This window comes from Phocoena phocoena, chromosome 19, assembly GCF_963924675.1.
Source record: "Phocoena phocoena chromosome 19, mPhoPho1.1, whole genome shotgun sequence".
In the NCBI taxonomy this organism is placed as follows: Eukaryota; Metazoa; Chordata; class Mammalia; order Artiodactyla; family Phocoenidae; genus Phocoena; species Phocoena phocoena.
Genome location: NC_089237.1, coordinates 44813933 through 44834355, shown reverse-complemented (window position 1 = coordinate 44834355; position 20423 = coordinate 44813933). Strand labels below are relative to the sequence as shown.

Here is a 20423-nt window from a genome sequence, read left to right as displayed (position 1 = left end):
ATAAGCCAACTTAAAGAAGACATTTCTGAGATAAAAGGAGAAATTTAGGCATGGACTGAGTATGAGGTAATATTTAAATTTTATTATCAATTTTGTTAAATATTATGATGGACTTATGATTATATTAAAGTAAAAAAGTCCTTATCTATATTTAGGAGTGAAATGATGCTATGCTAGAATTTGCTTTAAAATATCCCAGACAGAAGGCAGAGGCAAGGCACTGAAGGAAAGATGGAAGACTACCAGGCTACCAAGGAGACTGCTTTTGTTGTTGATGAAGTGAGCAACATTGTAAAAGAGGCCATAGAAAGAGCCATTGGTGGCAATGCCTATCAGCACAGCAAAGTGAATCAGTGGACCACAAACGTAGTGGAGCAAACCCTAAGCCAACTCACCAAGCTGGGGAAACCATTTAAATATATTGTGACCCGTGTAATCATGGAGAAGAACAGAGCGGGATTACACATGGCAAGTTCCTGCTTCTGGGACAGCTCTACTGATGGGAGCTGCACTGTGCGATGGGAGAACAAGACCATGTACTACATTGTCAGCGCCTTCGGGCTGTCCATTTTTTTTTTTTTTTTTTGCGGTACGCGGGCCTCTCACTGTTGTGGCCTCTCCCGTTGCGGAGCACAGGCTCCGGACGCGCAGGCTCAGAGGCCATGGCTCACGGACCCAGCCACTCCGCGGCATGTGGGATCTTCCCGGACTGGGGCACGAACCCGTGTCCCCTGCAACGGCAGGCGGAGTCTCAACCACTGCGCCACCAGGGAAGCCCCAGGCTGTCCATTTGACCACCTCGTCCAGCCTGTGATTTTCTCCTTTTGTCCCAACGTTTCTCTACCATCTTCTAACCACCAGCCATCTAGTCAGTGATCACCTGTCTCACTCTCTTTAAGTGTGTTTTTGTGGCACTCTCAAAATGCAGAGAAAAAAACCAAATAACCACACTGTTCTGTGACCTGCACATCCTAAGTCAGAGGAATCATCACTGAAGGTAGTCAGGAGCCTGTCCTGACACTTGTCTTAACTTTGAATGGTTCTTTTCAAAGGTGGTAAAAGCCTAAATCTGCTAAGTGTGAAACTTTCTCTAATCTGAAATGATTCAAACACACTAATTTTCCATACTTTGTACTTTTGTTAGAATAATACATTATTCCAATTAAAAAAATATATATCCCAGACATTCTTTCCCCCAAGAGTGTGTGTGTGTGTATGTGTGTGTGTAGGTAGTGGGGGGAATAGATAAGAAAAAATTAGCAAAATACTGATAAATGTTGAAGCTGGGTGATGAGTACTTGGAATTTCATTGTACTAAGTCTCCCTACTTTTGTATATGTTTGAAAATTTCCATGAAAAAAAGTTTTTAAAAGATAGGAAAAAAGAGAATTTGTAAAGGAGCATTAAATAATCATGTTTCAAGATATTTGAGAACTTAAGCCAATAGTCATATTGCTATCTGTAGAAATCTAGCTCAATAAATGTTTACATTCTATGTGTCATTTTTCAGTGCCCTTAAAAAAAACACAGTTTCGCATGGGAAACACATGCAAATAAAAATTACAATAGAATATGGTAAGATGTAATAATAGATTTATAAAGTATAGCAGAACTACTAAGGGATGGAGTGATTCACTCTACAGGAGAAGGAGACTAGGGCAAAGAAGTCTTCTTAGAGGAGGTGGAAGAGACTGGATTCTGAAGGAAGAATACAAGTTTACCAGGAAGACAAGCAGAGGGGAAAATATTTTCAGCAGAGAGAACATGTGGAAAAACATGGACAAATGGTAAAAATAAGAAGTGTTTGGAGAATTACAGATCAGCCAGATAGACTCCAGTAAGAAGAGTTTGAAAATTATCGAAAGTTCTAAATACTAGTGTTACAAAGATTTAGAGAGGGCCATTCATTTGAAGATTGAAGGAGAACTTAGATTAAACATGAATGCTTCCTGTGAGGTAAAGACATCAAATTGTTAACTGTGGTGATTTCTGAGTGAAAGGATTAAGGACATTTCTGTTTCTCTATATTTGCCAGTTTTAGAAAATGATTGTGTATTTATAAAATAATTTCCCCACTCTTTTCATATCTATAGATAAAATTCCCAATTCTTTGGAATTAAACTTATTTATCTCTAAGGATTCAGAGAACTTCAAATTTTTAAAGTATTTTATATGTAAAAAATTTAAAATCCATTTACTTAAAAGCACTTATTTTAATTTGAAGGATCTAATAAATGATGGGAAAGCACTTAGCATGTAACTGATCTGAATTCCTTGCATATAATCTGAAGGAAACTCATGATAAAAATATTAAACACATTAATGCTTATGAACCTTTTATCCAGTAAGTATTGCTTCAATTTCGTTTGCTGATTAGTTTTGCCATTCAAGAAACTCAGAACATTTTTCAATTAAACAAAAATAAAACCTAAGATTTGTGATAGGTTACACTAATCCCCATTTCTTTTAAAACATGTTATTTATTACTGCAAATTAGAAAGGTGGTTTCACTGGGTAGATAAAAGTTACCATACTTAAGACTTTTGAGAGGCTCTCCCGACCTATCTTCTTTGAAATCAAATGTGATATTTTTGTGTGAATATTTTCAGTTCCACAAAGATCCTGTAAGATGTTCCAGTCGTCAATTCTCACTTAAAAACTACCAACCATGTTTGTTGATACTTAAGTGAAATACTGAAAGAAAATTAATTGAAATGATAAAACTAAAAAATGAAAACATTTATATTTTGGAAATACTGCCACTTTTCACGCACATATAAAATTCACAGGGAATCAACTAGGCGCCAATAAAAAATAAAAATTTTTAAAAATTCATAGGGAATTTAACATTTATAGTTATGTTGTCATTTTGCTGAAAATTTTAATGTAAATGTAATATGAGAAAAGTCATAAAAGGACCTTATGTGAGTCAAGTGAGGCTTACTTTTACTTTGTTGGTGCCTCAACCTACAGGAACAACTCTTGGTTCATTTCGAGATTAAAGCAAACTTCAAAGAGAACTATTCATCATGAAACAAGTAATATTCACTCTGGTTCCACCTCTATTTATTTTCAGATTACTGTTTCTCATCTGTACAACGAGTAAGTGCCAAGTGCAGAAAATACAGCAGTTAAGATTTTTCAGAGTTTCCGTAGAGAGGATACCTGGGTTTGGTAGCTGCCAACTGACCCCAAACTGCTTTACATGCATGTCACTTGAAATGTAAATATCAGCCCTAGTAGCAACTCAAAGCACTATAGATTCATCACCCTACTGTTCCTTTATTATCTGTCATACTAAATAATCTTATGTATTTTCCCTTATCAAAGTAATATAAACCACATTAAAAAAGTAAAATATAGGAAATTCCCTGGTAGTCCACTGGTTAGGACTCTGTGCTTCCACTGCAGGGGGCATGGGTTCGTCCCTGGTCAGGGAACTAAGATCCTGCATGCCGCGTGGTATAGTCCCCACCAAAAAAGTAAAATAGAAAAACAAACCATTCTATCATGTTAATATAGCCACTACTAGCATTACTTCAATTCACTTTAAGTGTGATTGGTCTTTTTTATTTTATTCAACACATCATAAGCATTTTTCTATATTAATACTGTCTTTGTAGCCATCATTTAAATGGCTGAATAAGATTTTATTAAGTGGCTTGGCCATAATTACTTAATTATATCTCTATCTTAGATGGTTATGTATTTTAAACCATTATAAACTATGCTATAATTACCATATTTAGCATCTTGCTTTTCCTATATTTGGATTTCCTTAGAATAAATTCTCAAACACTTAACATTTCCAAAGTACAATATATACTTCCAGAGGGAAGAGATATGGGGACATATGTATATGTATAACTGATTCACTTTGTTAAAAAGCAGAAAGTAACATACCACTGTAAAGCAATTATACTCCAATAAAGATGTTTTATATATATATATATATATATATATACACACACACACACACACACACACACTTCCAAATTGCTTTGCAAAATGCATTAACAATATATGAGAGTGCCACTGCACCCTCACCAATGTGTATCAGTTTTACGCCCGTATTTTACTAGGCTCTGTAGAACATACAGGCTTGGTTCATATAGTGAAATAAGATTGTACCTAAGACACTAATCAGCCCTAACTCTGAACCACTAGGTGGAGCTAAAAATACAAATACACAGTCCTACCCCAGTATCCTTGGGGGAAGGGTTCCAGGACCATTCCTCAGATACCACAATTTGAGGATGCTCAAGTCCCTTATCTAAAATAGTGTAGTGTTTGCATATAAGCCACACAGATACTCTCATACTTTAAATCACCTCTAGATTACTTACAATATTCTATACCATGTAAATGCTCTGTAACTAGTTGCTGGGGGCATGCAGCAGATAGCAGTTTTACTTTTTGGAACTTTCTGGAATTTTCTTTCCCCTAATACTTTCAATCAGAGGTTAGTTGAATCCATGGATGCAGAACCCACAGGTATGAGAGGGCTGACTAAATAGTACTAATATTTCTCTCACAACACTATAGGGAGTTTTCATTTTAGTGATAATTTTCTGAAGCATAAGAGACAGAACTTTAGGTTGAATTTTAATAAGCAAGTTGGAATCAGACAGATTTATGAAATCTGTACATGGGACAAACTAGATTTTTCTCAAAATTTATATGTGTTTATATCTTTCCCATCTTGAATGAGAAACATAAGTGAGACAATTTTTAGAGGCAAGTACCTCTTGAAGAAGCCAGTAATAAGAGCTATGCCAGAAGAAGAGTAACATCTTATTTAGGTGGGTTAAGAATGTATTTTTTCATTTAATAAGGAATTTTATTTTTATCACAAGAACTGCAGGAAACAGAGGAAAATCTATGGAGCAATGGTCTAGAAGCCATGACAACTTTTATTAAGTTAGCCAAGTACTAACATACAAAAGGATCAATGGAGCTAAGACTATCACCTGTTGGGAACTTATGGCTCAGGAATTCTGGAACATAGCTCTGAATCCTAGATACAATTATATTCTACTACTTCTCATGGCAAAACTTTCCTCTTTATCTTTCAAAATCTAAAAATTTTCTGTCCATCAGTCTTTCCCCAAAATACACACACACACACACACACACACACACACGCACACGCACAGCTATAATACCTTAAAGGATGGAAAGGAAGTGAATTTGGGGATTTTAGTTCTATTCTCTAATATATCTGGCAAAGAATAAGTGAAAAAAGAGAGAAAGAAAGAAAAAAAAGATACATCTAGAAGTAACGTTTTCAGCTTGTGTAGAACTGGCTTTACCTTCTGTCCCCTAGTACTCTTCCACCAATCTGTATAGTTCCAGGCCCAGGATAGAAGAGTAAAGTATATATTCCAGATCCTTTGCCCCTGCCTCTCTCAGGCAATTACTAAAGTTCTTTTTCTTCACTATCCAAGTTTTTCTCCAATCTCTTTAGGTAGAGCTAGGTACACAAAAAAAGTGAGGAACATGGAGCCAGAGCTACTCTCCCACAATTCAACTGTCTTCACATAACACCATATCCTTCCTCTAGCAATTACTACTTAACTACATTCCTCTGATGTTTAGAATTCATTAATTATAATAAGGTTTATTACTGAAACAATAATTTTAAAGAAAAACACTACCAAAACTAGAATTAAGGAAATATGGTATGGTGAAAACAATCTAACGCCACCTCTGTTAATATGAAAATGTATTTATAAAATGTTTCTGATGAAGGCAAATACTAGCGCAATTAACTTCCTTCTATTATCTATACCTTTTGTTCTAAGAGTGCCCTGCGGAGGGAGACCCTCTGTTCAAGTTCCCGAAGCTCTCGATCATGTTGTGCCTCAGCTTGCATCTTGATTTTGCTCTGATATGCATTTAACAGCTCCAGTTCCTGCTGCAGCTGCATCTTTAAAACCTGGCACTCTGCTTCCTGTGCTTCATCCAAACGCAGCTGAAAGAGAGGAAAAAACCCAGATATATCCTACTGTGAGCTATTTACCCATGACCTATGGAAAGGAGGTGTGAGAAAAGACAGACAACTCTTTTGTAGGATACACAATTGTTCTCTCTTGTATCTTGGAGTAAACATCTCTGAAAAAGGAAGGCACAGTAACCAGTGATGGTAATATGAAGATAAAAGCTATCATAATCTATTAGGAGGATGCCTGAATAATTACATTTTTCTTAAGAAAAATCTAGAATCTGATTAGCTGATGTAAGACTCTCAATCTCTTCTCTGCAATGGAAATAACTACAGAACAGGGACCAGCAAACTATAGCCTCCAGAGCAAATGTGGACAGCTGCCTGTTTTAATTAATTAATTTGATAGTCCACTAGTTAAGAATGGCTTTTACATTTTAAATGGCTATATAAGTACCCACATAATTATCCTCAATTTTGTATCACGGACTACAAAACCTAAAATATTTACTATCTGGCCCTTTAAGAAAAAGTTTGCAAAACTCATATAGAAAATATTTTGTATTTGCCTTCACTAAAATGTGACCATTTGGATCCCCAATACAGTACTATTTTTTGCTCACTGCTTAACAAAGCTGCTGCTCTAATCCTCCTATACCGTTGAGATATGTGCTGAACACCTGAGGCAGTGGCAGAGAGCCTATTTAGAACCTCATGACTAAATGTATCAATGAGAATTCTATATAAATCATGCCTACCTCCAAGCAATGCAGAGAACAGGAAAAATATAGATAACCACTACTATTTCTCAAGCTGTAGGAGAGCTATCACTTCCAACCAGTATTTTAATTGCTGGGATTTCATTCAGGTGGTGGGATGAAAGGGGCACTGAATTTGTTTTGCTTAAATAAAATGAACTCACAGCTTGGGTGGACAGCATTTCATTAATGCTGTGGTCATATTGTTCAGCCAAGATGGCTAACTTCCGGGTCTGCTCCTCCTTGAGACGTTTCAGAACAGCTTTGTGCTCACTCTTTGGTGTAGTCTCCAGTAGGTGATTTCTTAATGCTTTGTACTGTCTGGTTTGGATTTTGCAGGTGTCCTGAAACTGCTTTTTTATTTGGAGTTCTTTAGACTGGGAAGGAAAAAAAAGATGTATATAATTTTTAACATATGGCATTTGTTATACCTTATGCTTATATGAAAATAAAGGCTACTAGGAGACGAGTAGATGAAAAACAAAAAGGTCAGACCATAAGGTTGCAGGTACAGTACTTTTCCACTTGGTTATTAGGTCAAACCATTAACATTCTATGTATTTTTATAACAAAATCTCTAATTTAAAACATCAGAATATCAAGAACCTTACTTTTTTCATAGGACTTCAGGTAATACTCACTATTTTACTAGCACATTTAGTTACAAGTACATTTTTTTTTATAGATTTTTTTGATGTGGACCATTTTTTTTTTTTTTTTTTTTTTTTTGCATTACGCGGGCCTCTCACTGTTGTGGGCTCTCCCGTTGCGGAGCACAGGCTCCCAGACGCGCAGGCTCAGCGGCCGTGGCTCATGGGCCCAGCCGCTCCACGGCATGTGGGATCTTCCCGGACCGGGGCACGAACCCGTGTCCCCTGCATCAGCAGGCGGACTCTCAACCACTGCACCACCAGGGAAGCCCGATGTGGACCATTTTTAAAGTCTTTATTGAATTTGTTACAACATTGCTTCCGTTTTATGTTTTGGTATTTTGGCCGTGAGTTATGTGGGATCTTAGCTCCCGACCAGGGTCTGAACCTGCATCCCCTGCACTGGAAGGTGAAGTCTTAACCACTGGACTGCCATGAAAGTCCCAGTGGCACCACTCTTAAATACTGTCCTTGGTTAACAAAATTCTTCCAAGTTAGCCAGGAATGGGACAATGACATTTAGACATTCTCTTCTACCTCTGTATAACAGCCTCTATTCTTTTAAAAGTTTTTATTTCTAAAACATTGTGCCAAGAAAACTAATTATTCCACATCACTAGCCTAATGAGGGAAAAAAAAAAAGCTCCTTGAAAAATGTTTTTTCTATAAGAAGAGTAATACTTGTACCAAGAATAAACTATATCCCTCAATGTTTGACTCAAGTGAAAGCAAGACGAATGTAAGTTACAGTTGTTTCTACTCATTTAACACTGACAAAACATCATCTGGATGCCAGATGAAGAAACAACAGAGCAGGCGTATATCCAACCCATTCCATAGACATAGTACCCCAAACCCCCCACCCCAAATCCTAGTCAAATTACGTAAGTGTTAAAACTGAAGTCCCCCTACCTCCCTTTAAAGTCCTGGAAAAAGTTGGAAGAGGCAACCATTACTTAGGTAAATAAAAATGGATAACTTGGCATTAAAATCAAGTCAGTTTTGTTCAAATTGAGTAAGTAGATAGAAATACATAACTAAGAGGAACATGATGGTTTTCTTCCCTAGTAAAGTAACAGAACAATCTCCTTTATGGAAAATCTTGAGCTCATCTGTCATCAGAAGGAGACATTCTATTCTAAATCTGACTACAATTGTGAAACATTATTTTTTGCCTCACTTTTTGTATAGTATCTGTGAAGATTACACTAGTATTTACAAGCTTTCAAACTGAAAAGGCAAAAACAAAAAACAGGAATGGTTAAACATCAAACAACTCTATGCCAAGCCCTACAGAAATGCAGTCATATTAAATTTATGGTATGATGATAGAAAACTAACAAGCTTTCAGTCTGGTTTATTTCTGGGTGCTGCTGACTTTAAAACAGTCATTAATTTCACAGACATGTTATTTAACTAATCTTTTGGTGGGAAATTGTCTATTCTATAGCCAAAAGAGTATATACTCTCCCCTACAAAGACAAAATAAATTTGAAAAATCATTATGAATTCCAATTTTCTAAGCAATGACTAATGAAGATTATGTGAGTAGTCAACATAAGCTACTCTGTAAATGATGTTAATTAGCTGTTCGGAAAACAAAGTGAAATTTTACTCAGGTTCACAAGGAAAGGGTAAAAACATCTTAACTTTGCTTCTATACTTTTGTTCAAGACAGCTTGTTTGAATGGAGTTGAGTGGGAATCAAGAGGTACCATTCGGTGTGGCGTAGCTTCTAGATTTTGACACAGATTACCCCTGTGAATGAATTTCACTTCACTCCAGGACAGTTATTCAGATAAGGGGGTAGGGTTTTAAAAGAAAATACTGTGTTGGGCTTCCCTGGTGGTGCAGTGGTTGAGAGTCCGCCTGCCGATGCAGGGGACACAGGTTCGTGCCCCGGTCCGGGAGGACCCCACATGCCGCGGAGCGGCTGGGTGCGTGAGCCATGGCCGCTGAGCCTGCGCGTCCGGAGCCTGTGCTCCACGACAAGAGAGGCCACAGCAGTGAGAGGCCCACGTACCACAAAAAAACACAAAACATACCCCAACTACCACGCCATGGTCTCACCTACACTACCAAATACATAAAGAAAATAAGCAGAATGGGAGTAACACTGTGGTGATTCCACTATTCCTCTTAAGATAAGCACACACGATGAAGGGAGAGGGGGTAAAAAGGCATTTTTTTTTCATTCACTGGCTTCTGTACTGACTAGGAATTTACAGTCTTTTTTGGATACAAATCACACTAGGAGCAAATAAGATTCCAAAACTATATTACTTGGAACAATAAAGAGAAGCCAACAGGTTAGTTAGCATGTTGACGTGTAGACTGTAATGTCAGCATTGGACATTTGGGTACATTAAAATAAGAATTTTGATTCTTATTTATGCCATTTCCTACAGTTAAATTTTTTTCGGTACTCTACTGAGAAATACATGAGCAAAAGTCTGTAGCTACAGGGCTTCCCTGGTGGCGCAGTGGTTGAGAGTCCCCCTGCCGATGCAGGGGACGTGGGTTCGTGCCCCGGTCCTGGAAGATCCCACATGACGCGGAGCGGCTAGGCCCGTGAGCCATGGCCGCTGAGCTTTCGCGTCCGGAGCCTGTGCTCCGCAACGGGAGAGGCCACAACAGTGAGAGGCCCGCGTAACGCAAAAAAAAAAAAAAAAAAGTCTGTAGCTACAGACACTCCATGTCAAAACTAATTAAACATGCTTAAAATGAAAAGAAAAAGGTTTATTCAATTTCTTTATGACAGATTTCTATCTTAGACTTTTACTGCTTATATGGATGCCTTTTATCCCTATTCCCCTTTGTCAAGAAGCTTAGGCTAAAAGTACCTTCAGACTCTTAGGCTGTTGTCGAACCTCCATGACATGCTTTCGCCTTAGTTCTCGTTCTCTTCGCTTATTATATTCCAGCTGGTTAGTGAGCTCAGTTTGATGCTGCAGTCTGATCAACTCACAGCGCATCTTCTGAATTGTGTTGAGGTGGCGGAACTCCAGTTCTTGCATGGACTCATGCTGTCGCAGCAGCATGGCGTGCTCTAAGTCCTTTTGAGTCTGTCTTTTATTTAACTCCTAATCCGTAACACAAAAGACAAAGGTATAATTTACAATGCTAGGGAAAAAACTCCTAAGAAATAGATTAATCAGGAAGTAGATGTAATCCTCAGATTCAATAATGACTGCATAGTAAATATTAGATTTTATGACCTTTACAGCAGTAAATGGGCAATTAGTAGCACCAATTTCCTTATTCTATTCATTTACTATTCATTAATACTATTTTATGCAATAAGCTTAAGACATAGCAAATCTATCTCAGTAGGCTGAATGTCCTTCCTTCTTTCTTTTCTTTCTTTATTGTTTCCCAATTTTATATCTGAAGAGAACTCCTAAGCCATTCTTTGAATTTCTTCGGAGTATTCTATTCAATTCTATTACAGGCAGTATACCCAGCACAGTATAGTGAATAAGAACATGGATCTGGCTCTGCTACCTACGAGCAGTCCTTGGGTTAATTGTTTAAATTCTCTGTGCTTCAGTTTCATCACTTTTCAAATGAAGATAATAATATTGCTATTTCACAGATTTAATGTGAGGATGAAGTGAGTTCACAAATGGAAAGTTCTCAGAACAACACCTCACACATGCTGCTCAATAAATGTTCTAATTCTTTTTTTTTTTTTTCAGATTAAAAAGAACAAGCATAAAACACACACACACATACAGAAGTCAAACCTACCCCCTTTGCCCCTGCAAACCCCTTCTCCAGAGGCCAACAGTTTGGTGCAAATGCTTCCCAACCTTCCCCATGCTTATCGTGAAACATCTATTACACAAAAACATACGATTTTAAAAACTGAATAACATACATTATAGGCATATAATGTGCTTTCTTCACCTAACAATATAATGGATATACATCCAGATCAGATCAGTATATACAGATCTTTTTTTTTAAGTTTCATAGTAAGCTTCTGCTTTGCAATACCATAATTTTCCATTTTTTGCTTGATAAAGAAATTTTCATTAAATGTTTATTCATGATGCATCATATAATCATGTTATTATTTCTTTAGTATAGAGTTCTAGAAGTGGATTTGATAGATAAAAGCATATCTATCAATATATCAGTATCAATTTATATTCTTAGCAACACTGCACATTTCCCAATGCCACTATTAGGATTCAATGTTGCTAGTCTTTTAAATTGTTCTTATTTAATTGATGCAACTGTTTTAATTTGAATTTATTTAATTATTAGTGAATTTGAACAATTATGCTATACTTGAAATTTATTTTAAGCCACTCTTGTAAATAAATTAATCTGTGCTCACAGGTATCCCTGATAGTGAGAATATGTTTTCACTGGCATAAGAGTTCCTACATTTGCCCAATTAATAATTACATGACTATAAAAAATGTGTTAAATAATAACACATACTTAATGGCACCCATTTCAGTTCAAAAGGTATAAAGTATCCAATAATTTTATGGTATTTAAAAATGAACACCCCTCTCATTCACAGATTTAATATGTATTTAATAAATATTTATTGAATACCTACTATGGGCCAGATACTAGGAGGATATAAAGACCGGAACAAAACCAGTGACTTTAGAAAATTTCCATTCTAGGCAGGACGAGAAACTTACCCCCAAAAAGTGTGTATGTGTAAGAGAGAGAAGTGCAGAGAAGAACATTTAGAGAAGAAGGATTTGGACATTAGGGAAGGCACTTCTGAGGAGGTGGTATCTGAGGAGAGACATGAAGGGAGGAAGCAAGCCATGTAGATAATCTAGGGAAGAAGAATTCAGGCTGAGGGAGGTACAAGTGCAAAGACCCTGAGTCTGGGAAATGACAAACATACTTTCAGGAAACATTCTCATTTCAAACGTACCTCCCTGACAAGGTCCTGTTCCAAGTTATGGCGCCCAAGTAACATTCTTCTCTTGAAGCGACGGCATTCCAGCTCTAGGTATTGTCTCTGACGCCGTAGAAGATTAGCCTCTTCTTCTGCTTGGAAATGCTGTATATTCTCCTTCTGCTTTGAAAGCCACTCCTGTTTTTCTTTTTTTGGGGTGCTCTGATTTTCATTCAGCTCCTGGCAACATAAAAAACAACTCAGTTTGGGCTTCCCTGGTGGCACAGTGGTTGAGAGTCCGCCTGCCGATGCAGGGGACACGGGTTCATGCCCCGGTCCAGGAAGATCCCACGTGCCACGCAGCGGCTAGGCCTGTAAGCCATGGCCGCTGAGCCTGCGCGTCCGGACCCTGTGCTCCGCAACGGCAGAGGCCACAACAGTGAGAGGCCCGCGTACCGCCAAAAAAAAAAAAAAAACAACTCAGTTCAAAATACATAAAAATTAATTGCATGAATATATCATCTGGTATTTGGTGCATTTAAATAAAAGTACTTAATCTGTGTCCTTTCTAATGCTCAAGGCAGGGCAATGACCTTAAGGAGGTAGGTAATATTTTCCTTTTCTTGAGTTAACCGGTGAAGTAGGACAGGAGAGAGAAATGTATGCTAGAAAACATGCATACCTTTTAGCTTTACACAGCTACGTTTATGATGGTTACTAGCTTTAAAAGAACACAATATTGGTAAATGAAGTAAAACACATCATTCTTTAAATGCTTCCCAAGAAGAGACATAAGGCAGTGCTTTCAGGTAAAAATTATTTATATGAATTAATATTAGGGCAAATATACATCTAATGTGTCACTTCTTGGTTTCTGACATTCTAAATATTAAGTTTTTGGCAAAATTATGGATAGACTCAGTATAAAAGACTTAGAAATTAAATGGAAAATCAACAAAACCATGGGAGAATAGAAACCCTTTTTATGAATCGTATTTAACGAAACAAATCAAAACCAGTGCTTTTCTATAGCATTTAAAATATCACTTTCCATGGTCCTGTGGACACAAGGAGGGGGAAGGGGAGGGTAGGAAGAATTCGGAGATTAGGATTAACATATATACACCATCATGTGTAAAATAGAGAGCTAGTGGGGAACATGCTATGAAGCACAGGAAACTCAGCTCGGTGCTCTGTGAAAACCTAGATGGGGGAGATGTGGGGGGCGGAGGTGGGAGGGAGGTCCAAGAGGGAGGGGATGTAGGTATACATATAACTGATTCACTTCACTGTACAGCAGAAACTAACACAACATTGTAAAGCAATTATACTCCAATAAAAAAATAATAAAAGTGAAAATAAAATATTACCTTACATGTGGTACATATATACAATGGAATACTACTCAGCCATAAAAAAATGAAATAATGCCTTCAGCAGGACATGGATGGACTCAGAGATTATCATACTAAGCAAAGTAAGTCAAAAAGAGAAAGACAAATACTATATGATATCACTTATATATGGAATCTAAAATATGACACAAATGAACGTTATCTACAAACAGAAACAGATTCCCAGGTATAGAGAACAGACTTGCTGGTGGTGGTGGGGAGGGAAGGACTGGGAGTTTGGGGTTAGTAGATACAAACTATTATATATAGGATGGACAAACAACAAGGTCCTACTGCATAGCACAGTGAACCATATTCAATATCCTGTGATAAACCATAATGGAAAAGAATATGAGAAAGAATATACATATGTAGAACTGAGTCACTCTGCTGTACAGCAGAAATTAACACAACATTGTAAATCAACTATACTTCAAAAATATATATATATTATCTTACAAACTATCTAAATGAAAATGCATTTATATTGGGCCAGATGAGAACACTGACAATGCACTCAATGAGGCAAACTCTAGGATGATAATTAATACTAATATATCTTCAACCTAAAAAGCAACAATGTTGCACAGTATATAAATAAGCCATCTTTCCTAGGTATAAGATAATTTTTCAAAGACTGCTAACTTTATGGTCCTTCCCCTGGTTTTCAAGAAAGAGATCAGTTCTTTATAACTTTAGTTCATAAGATATACAAACACATAAAAAAAATTTTAGTAGTTCTGAACTTAAGGGTATATGTGTACACACACTATGGGAAGAGAAAGGGCACATAAATAATCACCTGGGTATATTTTTCAAAATCTTTTGCCAGGGAACTTATCCACTAAGATTCTAGTATATCCCTTCCTCTATGCTAAAAATGATTGTTTTAAATGAACTCACACACATAAATACACACTAATTTGGCTTCTAAAAGAAAACGAATTTATTAGCTGGACCACCTGTTATATGCTTAAAGGATTACCTAAAGCAATGCACCCATAAAACTAAAATCTCATTTCACTGGGAAACGGATCTGTAAAACTGCATTTTGTTGGATATTTATTTACAGTTGGGGACCTATTTACAGTCTTTTCAAACCCAATGTGCCAATATAGAGTTTGGCTTTTGTATTACAGTCACAGGAATATATTACAGGTTATACCCTTTAGAGTTAGAAAAATCTTTTCAATGAAGCTCAGTTGGCAGCGTAGATAGAGCAAGCTTTTGTGCCAACAATATGTCCATAATAACATTTAAATAAGTGACTATAAATTCCTACACAAACAAAAGCATTACTAGCAAAGAGATTACTATTATTTTATCAAGACCAATTAATTTATCAGTGCCCTAATAATTAATTACATGGACTAAAAATTTCAGTCAATCAGTCTGTAAAAGGGGGTCTAAATTGAGACATATCATTTCTCTCTCCTGACTACTATCCTGAATAGTTACCCCCTTTCACAAACTGCCTTGGAACAATCAAGGTGTTCTTCAAAGTCAGACTACATCTGCTTTTAAAAGAAGTTCAAAAATGCAGCACATGGAGAGCAAATAAATATGAAATCGTGGAATCATAAATAATCAGCATGTTTTGCTATTAAAGAAAATGTGATGAGCAAATATGCCTCTTATCCTTACTCTATGAACAAATTATTGTAATCTTCTGAGCCAAAAGTAAGAAGGTATGGTCTAATTTTTTCTTTTTTTAAAAACATATTTATTTATTTATTTTTGGCTGCAATGGGTCTTCGTTGTTGCACGCAGGCTTTCTCTAGTTGAGGCAAGCAGGGGCTACTCTTTGTTGCGGTACACGGGCTTCTCACTGCGGTGGCTTCTCCTTGCAGAGCATGGGCTCTAGGCGCGTGGGCTTCAGTAGTTGCAGCACACAGGCTCAGTAGTTGTGGCGCACAGGCTCAGTAGTTGTGGCACACAGGCTTAGCTGCTCCACGGCATGTGGGATGTTCCCGAAGCAAGGCTCGAACCTGTGTCCCCTGCACTAGCAGGCGTATTCTTAACCATGAGCCACCAGGGAAGCCTGGTATGGTCTACTTTTAGAAAAAGAAATGTGTGGCTTCCTTTCACAGCTCAAGTATATTTTGGGGGGGACTCCCTTCCTCCCCAAAGTAGCGGCGGCTGGGGCAGGAAAGGGATGTTGCAGGTGACAATGAGGGCCTGGCCTCACCCTCCCTCTCTCAGCTGTCCCCGCCCTGCCAGTGACCCACCTCGGCATTGTGGCTCCCCTGTAACCTTTAATCTCATCTGTCTCAAGGGGAGCTCTGTCTGTCCGCATTTTTTATTGCTACCCCTGCCTGGTCTCTTGCCCCCACACCTGGCCCCAGGGCCTGTACGGAGGGACATGAAATAAATGTCCTGAAGCCCAATACCCGTCTAGATCCTGATGATTTCAGACCCGTCCTTGGGGAGCCTGCCACCCGCCTCCTTGTCCTTTCCTGGGTCCTCAGGGATTCTAGCCCTGAGCCCAGGCCAGCCGCCCTTAAGTTGCTTCCACATCGATCACAGCTCAAGTATTTTATTTCTCGTCAGTTATTTAGTAAGTGCATACGAAAACTATTATAAATAAAATAATTTATATTTTTAGGAAATGATTCTTTTTAGATCCTACTCAATTGAAGATATCTGTTGAAGAGTAACTGTTGAAGAATAACTGATTAAAGTTTGCCTTCATTTAAACTGGTAAACATTTAGTGGCCACAAACAACAAAAGAAGAATTTATCCTAATGGTTCTATGAGTCAATCAACATCAATAGATAAAATCAATAAGGAGACAACTGGCGTGAAAATTTTTATAAAATAGATACCTCCTTAAGCTGTTCTTTTCGAAGTTTATATTCTCTTTTCTGGGACTCCAAAAAGCTGTTTAGTTCTTTCTTCTGTTGGGCCTGAATATGTTGCTGAAACTTTTTCTCTTCATTGGCCATCACTTTAGCCTATGGGAAATTTAAAAAATGGATCAAATTAGTTAAGTAGATTCAAAACAACAGTTTAATATATACCACTAAGGATATTTTTACCCTTAAGAACATAAAATCAGTATAAGCATTACCAATACCAATTACTCAGCATCTTATTATTTGAATTTCAGAGAACCAGTAAAATGGAACTCATCTTTAATATGCTGATCTTTTACAGAATCAAAATGTTTTCACCTTTTTAAAAATTTTACACGTCCTCCCCCAAGAAAATAAAACAAATATATATCTATCCACAAATATAATTAAGTCATGACCTTTTATCTAGATTGATTTGTATATTAAATAATGTAATATACTCCTCTTCAAATTAAACCCTGACCCTTTTTTTTTTTTTTGCGGTACGCGGGCCTCTCACTGCTGTGGCCTCTCCCGTTGCGGAGCACAGGCTCTGGACACTCAGGCTCAGCGGCCATGGCTCACGGGCCTAGCCGCTCCGCGGCATATGGGATCTTCCCAGACCAGGGCACGAACCCGTGTCCCCTGCATCAGCAGGTGGACTCTCAACCACTGTGCCACCAGGGAAGCCCCAAAACCCTGACCTTTAACTTATATATTAAGTAATATGAAAATGTTAAATATTAGATACATATCATACTGTTTTATTTTTGATTATACAGGCAATGCATATTCATTGTAGATCATTTAGGAAATACAGGAAAACACAAAAAAATCTTGTATGATTTTACCACCCGGAGATAACCAATATAAACATTTTGGTGCACACCCTATTTACTTCTATGCATACATACATTTTAAATAAATCTGTAATCATATTGCACATCCTGTTTCATGATTTGCTTTTCTAAATATGTATCTACCTCTTCCCGAGTTATTAAAAATACTACCCAATGTCCAACAGGATTCTAAATATCTATACATTCTTTCATCAAATTACTTCAAAAGCAAATAATTACTTACTCTGTAAATTATTTTGCCAAATTCTCTATTATGAGAGAGTAGTTCTTCTATTTTAGGGGGAAAGGCTGAACAGGGTAACTATAATAAATAATGCCTCAATGTGGACAAGCCAGACACATTTCTAGATATTGTGTGAATTTACAGAGAAGCTTACATTTTACCTGACAAGTGTGACTATCAAAATAAAATTTAACTGATGGGACATCAAAAACATTAAAAGAAAAGGTCTCACGTAACAAGAATCCTAAAAAAAGATACTTAAATCATATAGTAAAATGACACTTATTTGTAAAAAAACAAATGGGCTGGGACTTCCCTGGTTGTCCAGTGGTTAAGAATCGGCCTTCCAATGCAGGGGACGCAGGTTCAACCCCTGGTTGGGGAACTAAGATCCCACATGCTGCAAGGCAACTAAGTCCACGTGCCTCCACTAGAGAGCCCGCGTATGGCAAACTACAGAGTCCATGGGCTCTGGAGCCCACGTGCCACAACTACAGAGCCCATGCACCCTGGAGCCCATGTGCCACAACCAGACAGAAGCCGGTGAGCCGCAACGAAGACTCGGGCGCCACAACGAAAGATCCCACGTGCCGCAACCAAGACCCAACACAGCCAAAAATGAAAAAAAACACCAAAAAACAAATGGGCTGGGACTTCCCTAGTGGCGCAGTGGTTAAGAATCCGCCTGCCAATGCAGGGGACACGGGTTCAAGCCCTGGTCTGGGAAGATCTCACATGCCACAGAGCAACGAAGCCTGTGTGCCACAACCACTGAGCCTGAGCTCTAGAGCCTGCGAACCACAACTACTGAGCCTGTGTGCCACAACTACTGAAACCCGCACGCCTAGAGCCCGTGCTCTGCAACGAGAAGCCCTGAACTGCAACAAAGAGTAGCCCCCGCTTGCTGCAATTAGAGAAAGCCTGTGTTCAGCAATGAAGACCCAATGCAGCCATAAATAAATAAATATTAAAAAAAACCACAAATGGGCTAAATCTTAATCTGAACCTCTTTTATTATCTCTAACATTCTCTGTAATCTTCAATTATTCTCTGATATTAAAATGCTGCTATAAATTTAAGATAGGTCTCCAAAAATCACAGAGAAGAGAATCATGAATGATTTTTCGAGACCTAAATCACCTATTGATAGGTGATTAACAAACTCCTCAGATAATCAGGGTACCTAGGGCCTAGAATGGTTGCATGATTTACCCACTGTGATACTATAAAACTATCAGTGTCAGGAAATAATCCCACATCTGTTGCTTTCCAGACTCAGTACTTAATATTACACAATTTATATAAATGTTTCTTCTTTTCCCCAACTGATCTGCTTGGTTCTGGGGAAGATATATCCTAACATCAAAATACCATCTTGGTTAATTCAGAGATGGTTACAATCTAGAGTAAATAAATTAGTAATACTGAATTGGCCACCTCTTTTTCCATAGCGGCCTGATGTTTCTTGATAAGTTTCTCCATTTCTGCAGCAAAATTGTTACGTTGTGTTTCAAGATCTTTGTCTAATCTGAGGCGATGTTCATCCATCTCAGCCTTTAACTTATTTTCCAGAGTCATCAGCTGCTTTTGATGTTGCCGCCTCATTCTCTTATAGCCAGACATTTGTTCTCTAAGCTCAGAGTCCTGCTCATGTTCTTGCATTTGCCTTGTAACCTAGACACACAAACAATGGAGAGAAAAGAATAAAATTAAGTAAAACATTTTTATTTCAGAAGCATTTTAGAGCACTCTACTACTTAGCCAAGTAGACAATCACTGTAAGAGATTCCAGTGAGCAGTTTCCAATTAAATTTCCAGGCGGTCTCCTAAAGAAATAGACACGCTGGTTCTAAAATTTATATTGGAATGTAAAGGACCTACAATAGCCAAAACAATCTTGAGGGAAAAAAAGTTGGAAGACACACATTTCAGTAATCCAAACAATGTGGAATTGGTGGAAGAATAGGCTGAACAGATCAAAGGAACAGAATAAAATCTAGAAATAGACCCAAATATATTTAGTCAATTGATTTTCCACCAAAAAGTCAATTCAAAGAGGAAAAAATGTGTTATCATCAAATTCTGCAGAAGCAACTGGTTCTCTGTATATAAAAGCAAAAACAAAAATCTTGACTTCTGTATCACTCTATATACAAAAATTGAGAATGATTTGACATAAACACAAAATCCAGAATCATAAAGTAGGAAAAAAAACCCCAAAATATCTTCATGACCATAGCGCAGGCAAATATTTCTTGGGCAGGACACAAAAAGCACTGACTATAAAGACAAAAATGTATAAACTGAATTTTTTAATTGAGGTGAAACTCACATAATATAAAATTAATCATTTTAAAGTGAACAACCCAGCAGCATTTAGTATATTCACAATGTTAGGCAACCACCACCTCTATATACTTAAAAGACAGCTGTTATGCAGCTGCTCCCCATTCTCCCCTTTTGGTAACCACCAACCTGTTTTCTGTCTCTATGGATTTATCTACTCTGGATATTTCATATAAATAGCATCATATAATATGTGACCTTTTGTGTCTGGCTTCTTTAATTTAGCATGTTTTCAAGGTTCATCCATGTTGTATATAGCATGTATCAGTATTTCATTCCTTTTTATAGCTAAATAATATTCCATTGTTTGCATATACCATAATTTGTTTATCCATTCATCCACTCATGAATATTAATATCTGTGTTGTTTCCACTTTTTGGGTATTGTGAATAGTGCTGCTGTGAACATGTGTGTAGTGTACTTGTTTGAGTAACTGTTTTCAATTCTTTTGGGTATATACCTAGGAGTAGAACAGCTGGGTCATGTGGTAAATCTATGTTTAACTTTTTGAGGCATCATCAACTGTTTTCCACAGCAGC

General features: G+C 37.5%; 1 protein-coding gene and 1 pseudogene across 2 annotated transcripts in view; one reads left to right on the top strand and one right to left on the bottom strand.

The window, feature by feature from the left end:
• Positions 1-20423, bottom strand: part of TAOK1 (TAO kinase 1) — an 84053-nt gene that overhangs the window by 2688 nt on the left and 60942 nt on the right. The window contains exons 13-18 of one of the 2 annotated variants that reach the window (XM_065897736.1): positions 18975-19211; positions 16446-16574; positions 12262-12465; positions 10196-10435; positions 6867-7079; positions 5792-5974 (exon numbers count right to left, since the gene is read on the bottom strand). In XM_065897736.1, coding sequence (XP_065753808.1) covers positions 5792-5974; positions 6867-7079; positions 10196-10435; positions 12262-12465; positions 16446-16574; positions 18975-19211 — 1206 coding nt within the window. The remainder of the gene's footprint in view (positions 1-5791; positions 5975-6866; positions 7080-10195; positions 10436-12261; positions 12466-16445; positions 16575-18974; positions 19212-20423) is intronic. The other variant, XM_065897738.1, reaches the window with a different exon arrangement.
• Positions 232-500, top strand: LOC136138849 (dynein light chain Tctex-type 1 pseudogene; annotated as a pseudogene).